At 37.6% G+C, this 13,667-nt stretch overlaps 1 protein-coding gene and 1 long non-coding RNA gene across 4 annotated transcripts; both read right to left on the reverse strand.

The window, feature by feature from the left end:
• Positions 1–124: 124 nt before the first annotated feature.
• LOC148801710 (uncharacterized) lies at positions 125–9,163 on the reverse strand. 2 transcript variants are annotated; one of them, XR_016083643.1, is made up of 3 exons: positions 8,231–9,163; positions 5,861–6,081; positions 125–3,568 (listed from the first exon to the last, which is right to left on the reverse strand). It is a non-coding gene; the product is annotated as an uncharacterized LOC148801710 (long non-coding RNA). The 2 variants fall into 2 exon arrangements; XR_016083644.1 differs by having other exon boundaries at positions 126–3,568; positions 5,861–5,926.
• A 1,253-nt stretch (positions 9,164–10,416) lies between these two features.
• On the reverse strand, positions 10,417–12,693 carry LOC104590545 (uncharacterized). 2 transcript variants are annotated; one of them, XM_088899653.1, is made up of 2 exons: positions 12,554–12,693; positions 10,417–11,915 (listed from the first exon to the last, which is right to left on the reverse strand). In XM_088899653.1, exon 2 carries the CDS (start codon positions 11,900–11,902, stop codon positions 10,616–10,618), a length of 1,287 nt encoding a protein of 428 aa, XP_088755779.1. In that variant the 5' UTR covers positions 11,903–11,915; positions 12,554–12,693; the 3' UTR covers positions 10,417–10,615. The 2 variants fall into 2 exon arrangements, with proteins under 2 accessions (XP_088755779.1, XP_010247560.2); XM_010249258.3 differs by having other exon boundaries at positions 12,037–12,687.
• Positions 12,694–13,667: the final 974 nt, after the last annotated feature.

A 13,667-nucleotide genomic window follows, 5' to 3' on the forward strand; every position in this document is an offset into this window, starting at 1 on the left:
TAGGATCCACCGAGATATCAGAGGGTCCCTAGATATACATATATATTTAATTTGAAATAAGCTTTTTGAGTTCTAACAGAACTCTAGAGAGAGAGAGAATAAGGATTGAAATAGATAAAATTTTAAAGAGATAGAAGGAAAGAATAAGATTTATACTTTCATAAGCCTATCCTTACACCTCCGTCAGCCGACCTTCAACTTCCCTCCCCTATTCCTTCTCTTCCTCTCTCCTCTCTTTTTTTTCTCTTTCTTTCTTATCTCTCTCCTTTTCTTTCTTCTACCTGCCGACCACCAATTTTCTTCTCCTCTCCCCCTTATATAGAAGGAGATAGTTATGGGAGCAACCTCCCTACCTCTTCATACGTGGGGTGGTTGCTTAACTCCAATCGAAAATTTGAATTTGTTTGGAGTGGGCCAGCTGTCAAAATTGCCCCCCCCTAAGTTTTACTTATTTATATTATTTTATTTTATTTTTTTACATCATATATTTTTAATCATAAACAGTCGCCCAACTCGCTCTCTTGACCCAGTCGAAAATTGGGCGGGACCACAACGAATTTTGAATTTCAAAATTCATAGAAGAGGACACTTAGTGGGTGCGCAAAATTTTTGAATTTGAAATTTCCCACATGTGGCGACTTCATCTCGATAGTTGACCTATCACCAAAGTATCCATGCCGTTCGCCCTTATGCCCAACGGATTATAAGTATGCTCCCCCCCCCGAGGTCCCCACTTACACTCTCTTTGTTTTCTGGAGTGGTGTCCAATTTTGAGGAGGTTGCGGTCGAAGTGCAGTTCGCTTGTCAAGGTTCTGTCAGTCATCGGTACCGGTCTTCTTTGTTCTTTTTCCTGTGAGTAGTCTACCTTTTTCGATGTCTTACAATCCCTCGAGGAGTTGATGAATGATGATGCCTGTGGAGGCAATTTGTGAACAGAAGATGAAATTTGTGAAGAACAAAAAGTTGCAGTAGTTTCCTTACAAGTGCTCTGGTACCAACTACGACACCCATCAAGTAATTTGGTACCAATGATTCAACAACCATCATGATCCCTTCTACAGTAGCAATGCAGCTTAAGAGATTGGTGTAGGTGAACATAAGGTGAGAGAATCCTGGGTGAAGCTTCACCATGTAAAAGGTTATTGAGCCAGTAGCGAGTGACACTGCCAACAAGAAAGGGAATGAGGAGATAGAAATGGATAGGATGAATACTGCATTGCCATAATGCCCGTTGTGCCTTTTGCGATAAAAGACCTGTTTCAAACAGAAAATGAGGCATTAGAGCTTAATAGTACTAGTTCCTTCAATATTTTTTTCTAGTTTCTTCATTGAATTCAGATTACTTGCCTTCATTTCTTCAATGAAAGATGGGAAGCCTCCAACAGATAGGAATGTCATGAAGCCTGTGATGAATGCTGCACTGTTTCCTCTAGCCAGGATTGCAGTATAGCTTGTCCCAACATCATAATACATGGTGCCAACAGCTAATGATACCACAATGTAGATTACTATCCTCACCTAGTAGTATCCAAGATCTCTAGACATGTTAGTGAAGAACCTTCGAGTCAATGTGTAGAGCTGCTTCCACAAGCTAGCCTCACTTCCTCTGATTGATCCAATGACTGGTTTTCCCTGCATTAACATACATTTTTGTTATAAAATCAACTGTTATAACCGCTTGGCTACTCCATGATTTACTCAAATATTAATGAATGAGAGTTTGAAATGCCAACAATGAATGCCAGTTCTCTTATCCGTCTTCTTGTACTTGTTGCATATTCTGATGTCCTATACTTCTCAATAAGGATTCCGTTGATCACTGAACTTGGCAAATTCATCAGGGGATTTGATAATGTCTGCGTGTCCTGCAAGAGAGAGAGAGAGAGAGAGAGAGAGAGAGAGGCCTCACTTTGCCTGGGCAGGATGTGTCAAACACTGTTACATGATCAGATCAATAAAGATTTGCCAACAGAGGTTTCACCAAATTTGGTGAATGAATCAGGTGGTGCAGTCTCAGGAGGGATCACTCAAGGTAAAGAGGTGGGAAAGGTTGCAGAGATGGAATTGGATTCAGTTACTGCAGAAGAAAAAGAGCCCCAGCAACCAGTTTCAAATAATTCAATGGTTGAAACTGGAGCGAAGACAGGTTTATAATATTAGAGCTTAGGTAGTTGTGAAAGTTGATAAATTTACAAATTGCATATTTGGATATTTTTAGGAGCTTGGATGCTGCATAGAAGGCCTTGACTATGTTTCAGCAAGCAGTATTTCTAATCATGTTTCTTCTTTATGTTTTCATCCATCTTATGATTTCTCATGGATTTTCTTGCCAAAATCACACAATAGTTTTATAGTAAGATTAGTAAAATCATCCAACACCCAAACCATTCAATCTCAATATCCATTCTCTGGTTTGGTGGGATTTCTCAAAATGTGGCTGATACTATATACTTATCTGATGCAAGTATGCAGCAGAAATGCATAAAATTATGTAAAGAAATATAAAATACATGAAGCATCACCAATTAACTGACTGAGAATCCTTTAACCTGGAAAACATGGTTGGGCATACAATAGAGCTTAGGAGGGCTGATAAGATTTATGAGTTGAGTGATGGAGTTCAGTACAGTATGTTCTGAGTTTCTATTGAAATCAGGCTGGGAGTAAGAGGTAAGTACACGTTGGTTTTGGGCAGCCAGCTAGGTTTTATGGACAGGAGCAAGAAAATTCACATGGAAAAGAAAATAAACGATTGTTAGAAAAATAGTACAGGAACTATTTCTGCTAGAGCAGCTCTAGTCTTGAGCAAGTAAAGCTGTACCATTGAACTATGCATGTATACTTAATAGCTTGATGTACCTTTCTTTTAATATTAGAGCCCATAATCCTGTTTCAGCTGTGAGTAACCTCCACATTTGTTTAGTGAACATGTTTTTATTGAACTCCCCTAATCTTCTGAAGCCTAGACACCCATTCTGTCTTGGTCTGCAGACTTTCTCCCAAGCAATTGTATGGATGGATCTTTCTGGATTAGAACCTTCCCAGCAGAATCTTTTTTGTAAACTGTCAATTTGGTTTATTGCTTTTTTGGACAGAAGGGAGGTTTCCATGATGTAATTGGGTATAACTTGAATGACTGATTTTATTAATGTAGTTCTTCCAGCCTGTGACAGTTTCTTTGCTTTCCAGTTAACTAGCTTGGTGTTAATTTTATCAAGGATTTCTTTATGATTGCTTGTATCTCTCCCTTGAAACCAGATTTTTGCTCCCAAGTATTTTTCTTGAACTTTCATGTGTGACATTTAGAGTAATTGTAGTAAAAAATTTCTTTTTCTTCTGTGAACTCCATTGTTGAACTCAGCTCCAGATTTTTGCAGATTTATTCTCTCCCCTGACATTTCCTAAAAAATTTTCAGGATCTCTTTTATTTTTCTTACCTGATTTGGTCCAGCCTTCACATGATTAAACAATCATCTGCAAACAGAAGGCGGGTGATTGGGGTCCCACCTTTGATTAATTTGAAACCCTCTGTTCTTTGCTCAGCTATGTTCAACAGATTCGATAGGCCCTGCATTGCAATTATGAATGGGCCACCCTGTCTAAGGCCATTTGGAAAGTCAAAGAAAAGCATAGGAAGTGTACACCTCATGTTAAGTCTCCATGCAAGTTTTAGTAAAATGCAAATCAAGATTCTCTGATAATGCAATAAAGCATAGGAAAAGTGCTCATATACTTGAGGTGTATACCTCTTGTATGGAGGCATATATAAAGCACTGTTATATGGATAAGGGCACAGGGTTGGGAATTTGACACATGTATCGGAGTCTGACTTGCAGATGGTTTTGGAGATTCTCCACAGAACTGAATTCTTTGGAGAAAGATTATAGTGGAGAAATATGGCTTAAGTAGAAATGGTTTTGGAGATTATATTGTTGCAAATTCTTGGCCTTCCTGAGCAGAATGTATTGTGGAAGCACATTGAAGGGGATCGACGCTACTGTGGTTCAAATGCAGAAGTTACTACCCTTGCATTCCAGTATGTTTGCAAAGTTGGGATGATTATAAAAAGGTCAGCATATAAATTGGATCTGGAGGTTCAAGCTAGTATTCACTTATGGGTTGAACACAAGAAGAAACCTGTATTCTTCCATCAGGATTCTACTGAAACAGATCCTTTCATTTTGATTCAAACATAATGGTAGTTGCAAGTTGCAACACATTATCTGTTTTCTATATCATGGTCTTATGGCATGTGAGATTGCTTTCTTTAGTGCCTGATCCCATTATGGAATGAATAGAAAATCATTGACAGCTGTATGGCCTAACATGTTATTGAATCAACTCAAGGGATGGGTGGATAGCAATTCATTAAGGAAAATAAGAGAGTTGAATAAGTGTAACCGAATGGCTTATTGGTTTATCTTTTAGGCTTAATTTAGTTTGGTAACAGTACAAGTACAAATATGTACAGTCACCTCACCTATTTAATGATTTATTCACTGAATGTCTTATTGCCACTTACGAGTCTCCTTCTACATCATGTTTGGGGAATAGCCAATTCTAAGTCTATGTAACAAGGATAGTATTTCTGCCTTTATTGCTTCTGCCTCTCCAAGAAGGCCAGAAAATGCTTTAATCACCTCTCCCTTGTTCTTGAAAAGTCGTCCTGAAGCTTCAGTATTGATGTTGCATGCAGTGAGAAGTATAGTTTAGTCAGATATTAGCTCAGCAAAGGTGTTCTAGTTCTTTGTTCCATTTCTGGGAACTTAAGAAGGAAGTATAGTTTAACCACCTCTCCCTCCCTCGCTCTCTCTCTCTCTCTCTCTCTCTCTCTCTCTCTTCTTTTTCGATGGTCGTGTGAAGTGATAAACCCAGTAAAGTTTGTCTGTTATCTGGTTAAAAAATGTTTGTTCTCTGCTTCATACTCTTGCATACCCCCCCTCCTTTTTCCATATAACCTGTCCTAGCTTTTACAGATTTATTTCTTGTTGCATGAAATATGCATGTTATGATCTCCCAACATGGAGCACTAAAATGAACTCTCTCTCTCTCTCTCTCTATGGTCGTGTGAAGTGATAAACCCAGTAAAGTTTGTCTGTTATCTGGTTAAAAAATGTTTGTTCTCTGCTTCATACTCTTGCATACCCCCCCTCCTTCTTTTTCCATATAACCTGTCCTAGCTTTTACAGATTTATTTCTTGTTGCATGAAATATGCATGTTATGATCTCCCAACATGGAGCACTAAAATGAACTCTCTCTCTCTCTCTCTCTCTCTATGGTCGTGTGAAGTGATAAACCCAGTAAAGTTTGTCTGTTATCTGGTTAAAAAATGTTTGTTCTCTGCTTCATACTCTTGCTTACCCCCCCGCCCCCCCCTCTTTTTTCCATATAACCTGTCCTAGCTTTTACAGATTTATTTCTTGTTGCATGAAATATGCATGTTATGATCTCCCAACATGGAGCACTAAAATGAACGTCATATATGAGCAGTAGAATTTTAGGCAGGTCAAGGATGAAGGACCAATGCACGTAGACATTCACAGGAAAACAAACAATGACCCCCAAGGCCCAAAATTTATTATCAATTCATTGATGCTGAACCCAACCCCCTATAAAGAAACATAATGAACATGAGTCAGAGATCCATTCCTATTGTTAATGTTAATGTAAATGGACATAGAGCTGCAAACTGTACCTGTTTGTTCAGGTTCTAAGTGGAATCTGATTAAGGCAATCTGAATTTGATCCCAAAATGGATCCACTCCAATATTGAAATACATGTTTATATTAATATATATACATAAGGAAAATATACATGACCTACAGAAATATGTATGTAAGACAAAGAAGAGAGCTCACGTGACAGTAGTAGAAGCAGGGGTAGCTGTGACAGGGGTAGGTGCAGGTAGAGGAACTGATGGTGAGCTGCCAAATGAAGAAAGTTAACCAACAACATATAAAGTATAATGGTCCAAAGGCCACTCAAATGCAATAGAAAGTAAATGAAAAACTCATGGAGCTGAGGTTGCTGGTGTAACTTGGGGAGTTGCTGTAGGAGGGGAAGAACTTGTTTATGGGGCCTGCATATGGAAGGCATTATATTAAACCAGTTCAGAAAATGACTAACTTTAAACAAGATAGTTCCCAACTTTTTCCTTCCTTTTACCAAATCTAACGGCTTTCTTTTTGTGTTGTTTCTTAAAAGAGGCCAACCCATTGACTTTGCTAGATTTTTTTACCCAGCTATTCTGAACTTCAAGATGTCCAAGCTTTAAAAGCTAATCCTCTTTCCTAAATTTTTTTACCCAGCCATTGGTCATAAACACTGTTTCTATTGCTATTTTCTTTCCTTAAGCGAGTATATTATTTCTATTCTTGTAGCTACTGAACAATCTAATATTCAGCTTCTTAAAACCAAAAGAAATGTTTAATTATGTCTTTCTTATGGCATGACGGTAGGGTGAACCAAGCTTCCACCTATTTGGGTTCATAATGTGTATTGGTGCCACAGCTGCTAGAGCACTCAAAGCAGTTCTTCAAGGGATTTTGCTCTCTTCCAAAGGGTAATGAATTATATATACATTTCTAATTAAATTCAAGGGCTTGAGACTTTTAGTTACGTGTGAGGTATTCTGAAATTGGAGAACTTTATTGAAGTGTTGTTACCATTGTATAGGGAAAAACTGAATTCTATGAACCTCCTTTACATGGCTTCAATAGCTGTTTAGTTCCTTCTTCCTGCAATTCTTCTGATGGAGGAAAATGTGGTTGGAATCACGCTGGCACTTGCAAGGGATGATATTAGGATTATATGGTATCTTCTCTTGAATTCTGCACTGGCATATTTTGTAAACTTGACCAATTTATTGGTCACTAAACACACCAGTGCTTTGACCCTTCAGGTGTGCCCTATCTTTCTAAATAGAGTATTTAATGTTTTTATCACTCAGGGTTGGATACAGCCAAATTATATTTATTATCTAGCTAATGCAATCGCAGCATTCTATGGTTATTTTTGTTTTGCATTTTTCCTGTGCATATGAAAGATCAGTCTGTGTATTCTAGGTGATCATAAGCATTAGAAAATGGTTTGAGAATCTCAATTTGTTCTTACTAAACCTTTGTATAATACACTGTTTTTTATAATTATTCAAAATGAATTGTAGTGATAACCATGAGAACAAAAGCCCTGACTGTTCAAATTATGAACTATATATCTATACTACTTTATCAAGCAAAACAACCTATCCTAAATTTCCAATGAGGTCTGACTTATATCTTGACAATTTTCCAGTTACTACCCATACCTAGAAATCTGAAACTAAAAACTGATGACAATTTCATAATTCTAAATATTAAGATTGATTTTTAAATCATTTGGAAGCCTACCAAAAATAACTGCTAGGAAGTTACCACTACATCTTTATATCTTCAAATTTCTCTCAAATATTCTTAATGTGCGGTGCTGCAATTACCCTATAGTTATCTGGTCAGACCATTGTGAAATCGGATCAGGATGAACGTAGTTAATCATGTCAATGGCTTATTATTTTAATCATGTCAATTACCCTATAGTTATCTAAGATTAGAGAAAAAACCAAGGGTTAGAAGAAAACACCTTATTATTTTAATCATTTAAAAGAGTCAAGACCAATAAAGTACATCAAACTATAAGAGTAGTTAATCATGTCAATGGCTTAGAAAAATAAACAAAGAAAACGTAGAGGCTATAATGGATATCTCAAGTTATAAAATACATCAAGTTATTTTTCTTATAATGAGAATACTCCGGTCAATCTATAATCGATATCTCAAGTTATTTCAACTAAAAAATTCAGCAGATCTACATCAGAAGATTTTGAGTCAAATAGAGTCTAAGCAAGAACGAAAAGCGTCGAATAACAGATCTACAGCAGAGCTAAAAATTCATACGTACGCTGCTTAAATATCAGAACTAAAACAAATATTCTTAACTTCTTATAAGTGGAAGTATCAAATGAACGATACAAACCCTGAATCTATAAGTTCAGGAAATGAGCTCAATTCTATCATGCCAAGAAAACAAACAGAAAATTGGAAAAAAAAATCAAAAAACTGATAAAGGTTGGAAAAGGCAAATGACCAGCAATCAGGGCCAAAACAGAGGTAAAAACAAAAAAACAAAAAAAAAAACAAAAACAATAGAAATAAAACCTAGAATGCATATACTTTTCGAAGAACCGATCTTACCTCAAAACTCTAGAGAAAGCTTCCAATCCAAGAAGGCGGCCCGGAGAAGCATGGACTTTACCATAGAACACTCTTTTGATAGAGACAAAACACTCCCTTGACAGAGCAAGAGAGAGAGAGAGAGAGAGGGACAATTGTGAGAGAGATGGCGGGAAGAGGCGCGAGGAAGGGAAAGTGAAACTTGAGCCTTTTATGTAGCGGCAGTTTTAATCGACTGCCGCTATATATCAATATTTCTAGCGGAAGTTGTTAAACAGCCAGGTTTAAAACTGCTGCTAGAAATATATTTTCTTGTAGTGGTTACATAATGTACAGATATTTAGACTCATTGTATATAAATTGTAATTGCATAGTGCATCAAGAAAACTAGAATAACACAGATGCAATTTGCAAGTACCAACAAACTAAAGTAAGTTGACACATGGTACCCACCAAAACTGAACCCAGCCCAGCCAAGTCATGGTGAATCCTGATATTGTGACACAGTATAACACCATGACAATGAGAGATGTAGCCATTTGTACCTTCATGAGAAATACTTAAAAGAGTTGTGAATAGGCCACGCCCAGTCCACTCAACATCAGCTCAAGTTTGTGTAGGTGAGTATGAAAATGAAGATTGGCCCAAGAGTTGTAAAATTAATCCCAAGCTCCAACTGCCTGATCTGAGCACGTGGTGCTGCTAAATTTGCAACTGTAATTTCACAATCTATGTTTTGACACAAACTTAGATCACGAAGTGGTTTAATATAAGCCTTTACAACAATAATAGGTGTTATTGCAGAAATGGTTTAATATAAGCCTTGAGCATTCTGCTAAAAAGCATCATACCCAAGGCCTTCGAGTGTAAAGACAGACAGAGATCCAAACATGCTGATATGACTATGTCACTTTGTGACAAAATGAACTGAAAAGTTTATATTAGAAATTTAGAATGCAGCCCACCTGTTCATGTCAACCAGTTTTTAGATTAGAACTTTGCCCTTTGCCCTTTGAGGGCCTTCGTAGGTGCCAGCTAGCTTGCTAGTAAAGTCTTTGGTTTAACAAGTTTACTCAGCTATCATAGCCCCACAATCTTTTAAATTAACTTCTGAAATATAACCAGAATAGACAACAACAAAACAAAAATGAGTATGTCTAATATACCCTGTATTACATGCTTATAAAACATGTCAATAATTTATTAATATGGATACTTATAAAGATCATTAAATAAAGGCCTAGAAAGGGTGGGGCATGCAACTTGACCCTCAAAGCTATACAAGGAGCTATGTGGGTGAGGTTAGGCCAGGGTCTGAGGTTCAAAAGAGACAGTTTATAGGAAAATGATTTGCCATTGGTTTCCCAATCTCTAACCAACCTTCAAAGGATACGATCAAATGAGTTGGGAGTGAGGTTCTATGTAGAGATAAAGAGGGGAGTTCTGGTTCATTACATTTCTTGCCATGGGAATTGAAGAACAGAGATTCAAAAAGATGAAAAAAAAAACAATTATCATGAAACCATTACTTTTATCTCTGTCATTATTAAGCCTGCAATGGAAAAGGAAAAAAGGAAAAACCAAGCCAGAATTCGAGGGTGACATGGATTTTTCACCAAACGTATATTATAGGTTGTTCATGGGAGGCCCACCTTGAAAAGCCAGAAGATACAACGTTTCAGCCCTCCCAAACAGGCACTAGGCTCTTTATAATGTTCTTGTTTCTAATTCTGTTCTAGATTACCCCTCTTCACTTTTTATTCATGAGGAATGTTAAGAAATAACATTAAAAGTGAAATCAGATCTGTCACACTCTCAACCAGGTTGACCTTTTCATGGGTCCAACCTTGTTTGTAGTGTCCAGCAAAGTTTTTCTTTTGTTTTTTAACCCCCATCTTTGGCATTGTTCTCTAGCATCTAATTTTTTACAAGGCCTGATCGGAAGCAACAAGATTGGATCATGGATTCCTTTGCCTCATCAGGCTTTTTTCTGCTTAGAGGTTAATTTATTGATGGTCAAAATATAGGCTTCTGGTGACATAGAGGGAATTAATATCAACTAAAGCCCAATCCTATTGGAATTAATATCAAGTACACCACTTAAACATGGAATTGTATGTAGTCGAGAGGGAAGTGGCAGAAGGCTGCAAACTAGTGTTTAAATAACAAAAAAAAAAAATCCTTTACAATGAAAAATACTCATATCATCATAGAAAGAAACTTTATAAAACAAAACAAGTTCTTTGTACAAATTACTGTAAAAGAAACTCTGATGACTTGAAAACAATAGTTTTCATGATCACAGTAAATGAAACCTATAATTGTATGCAACTTACAAGACAAGACAATCCTAAAAACTCTTGTATGATGTTATAACAACACAAATTGCAAAAACAAAAACAATAGTTAACAGAAATCAAAACATCCTAGCCCTCTTTGGCTTTCAGCCATGACTGTCTGCAAATCTTCAGGTGAAAATTCCAAAGCTGCAGTTGGAATGATTGGCATGGAAGCTTCTGGCAATGGCTGGGGGTTAAGAAAGCAACATGAACACTCCATAGACTCCAAGTGACTTAGGCTGCTGCTGAAGTAGCTGTTGCTATAGATTCCCATACTTCCCGCAAAGCCAGGAACATGATGAGCATTATAAAATGGCCTCACCATTGGGAAGCTGTTGCCACCATCAAAATTGTTCAACATCAGCATGTCCATATCGTTGTTGTTGCTTCCATTGATTTCCATTTCCCCTGGTCCAATGCCGGAATGATTATAATGGCAAAATTGGCTCGCCATTGGAATGTTGCATCCACTATTAACTCCATTCATCATCGCCTGACCTCCATTGAAGAAGAATTTACCTGGATGGTTACTTGGGTTTATTTCTGGGTGGTATACCATCGGCATTGGCATCACAGGATGATGAGAAAACTGATCATGATGAGGAGATTGAACTTGAGACACCGGACCCAGTACACTAATGCCATAGTTTGGATACAGTTCAGGGTTGAAGCATTCTATCTGATCAAGAGATTGAACTTGAGACACTGGACCCAGTAGACCAGTGTCATAGCTTGGATACAGTTCAGGGTTGAAGCATTCTATCTGATCAAGAGATTGAGCTTGAGACACTGGACCCTGTAGAACAATGTCATAGTTCGGATACAGTTCAGGGTTGAAGCATTCTATCTGCCCCCTTTCTTCCAACTCTTTCCCTTGCTTTTCCTTCAGAATCTCCTGTCTTTCTTTCACCATTTCCAGTTGTAAGTCCAACATTTTTCCCATCTCCATCAACTGCTCCACTGAAAAACCATCAATCCCATTCTCCTCCATTGACGGGAATTTCGAAGTCTTTCCCTTCTGTTTAGTTATACCATCTTGCAGATTCTTCTTCTCCTCCTCCAAAAAGTCCAATGAGCTCCACTTCCGCTTCCTCGACTGAGTGTTGGATTCGAGATTTCTATACCGGTTTATAAGGTCCAACACTTTCTCACGATTCTCTGGCCATATAATAGGCTCTATGGCACTGCCTTCGTTGCTCTGTTCAAGGCCATCGAAGCAAATTATGAAACCCTCGACATCGCAGAGTGTGGTGAGCTCATGCATTTTCTTCTTTAGACCCTGCATTCTCTTCGTAAACGTTTTCCGGGCCTTTCGACACTCTATAGACTCTGAACCAAGCTTTGACTGCGCCATCTTCAGATGAAATCTGTTAATGAAAAATATAAATCTGGTCTTGTTAATAAAATAACCCCGACGTAGAATGAGAAAAGAACTGATCAATATAATGGCGAAAACAGGACCAAGAATTAACAGGGAAAAATCATCACCTTTGGTTTAATTGTTAAACAAGAACTTCTGTTGTTCAATCGCAGTTTCCAATCGTTTCAACAAAACTAACAGGTAGTCAATACTCTTTACTGGTACTCCCGTGGAAGGAAAGAAGAAAAAAATGTAACAAGGGAAAGCCAGAGAAATTTTTTATAGGCAGGAGTGCTAGCTGCAGTTGTAATCTTTCGCAAGTCTAAGAGAAACACCGATCACTAAAACGAAAAACTACTAACTTTCTATTTCTCTTTCTTAACAGAAAGAAAATATATTACCGTTGCCGACGGGGGGAAAATCACCATCGGAAAGATTACAGGAAAGATACTCTCGGCCGGGAATATCTTCCCTGTATCTTACCGATGGCGATTTTCTGCCCGTCGGCAACGGTAATATTTTTTCTGTTCACATGGACTTTTTGCTGCAGTTGTAATCTTTCGCAAATCTAAGAGAAACACCGATCACCAAAATGAAAAACTACCAATTTTCTATTTCTCTTTCTTAACAGAGAAAATATATTACCGTTGCCGACGTGGGGAAAACCACCACCGGAAAGATTACAGGAAAGATACTCTCGGCCTAGAATATCTTCCCTGTATCTTACCGATGGCAATATTTTTTCTGTTCACAGGCTGGGCTTTTGATTGTATATTAACAGAAGATAGGTCATCTCACCACCTTATATAATTATTTTATATTATATAATTGATTTAATATGTAAAATTTATATAATAATATATAAATATAAAATATACAATTTTATATATTATAATAATATAAATACCAGCGGAGGAGATGCTTCGCAGAGATTGGAATAGAACCGTTGATCTGTGACCAAAAACCGTTGAATCGGTCAATAGGTTCTGAGTGGTTGAATCATCGACTCGTTGACTCGTTTAATGGTTTTTGACTGTTTTTTTATTTATTTTTAAATGGGAATTATCCAAGCAATCGGTTCCGTTTTATCCTAATTTCAGTCCCAGGTTAAAAATCGTTGAATTGGTCAACAACCCATTGATCCTAGCAATCGAACCATTGACATGTTCAATGGTTTTTGGTCGTTTTTTACTTTGTTAATTTTTATTGTCAAAATGGGCCATCCGTTCAAACCGAACAGTTGAACCACCAATCCGAAAATCAGTGGCTAAAATGGTTTCGTTTTTCAGGTCGTATGAGTCACATACTCGAATGACAAAACATGTATGGTACTGTTTAATGGACCTCACAAACTCAACTTTTTGCCTGTAATTTTATTTGTCAGAATGGGTCATCCATTTTTTTTTTTAATTGGGAACCGTCCAGGCAACCAGTTCCATTTTACCCCAACCTTGGTTCTTGGCCAAAAACCGTTGAATCGATCAACGACCCATTGACCCGAGTGGTCAAGCCGTTAACCTGTTGACCCGTTCAATGGTTTTTGGTTGTTTTTTTTTTTAATTTTTGTTGTTAGAATGGGACATCTATTCGAACCGGATGGTCAAATCGTCAACCTGAAAACCGGTGGCCAATACGGTTCCATTTTTGGGTCGTACGAGTCACATGCTCGAATGACATCACACATATGATACTGCTTAATGGAGCTCACACACTCAATTTTTTGCCTGCAATTTTTGTTGTCAGAATGGGTCGTCCGTTC

This window comes from Nelumbo nucifera, chromosome 3, assembly GCF_055504915.1.
Source record: "Nelumbo nucifera cultivar China Antique chromosome 3, China Antique-T2T, whole genome shotgun sequence".
NCBI classification, from domain to species: domain Eukaryota; kingdom Viridiplantae; phylum Streptophyta; class Magnoliopsida; order Proteales; family Nelumbonaceae; genus Nelumbo; species Nelumbo nucifera.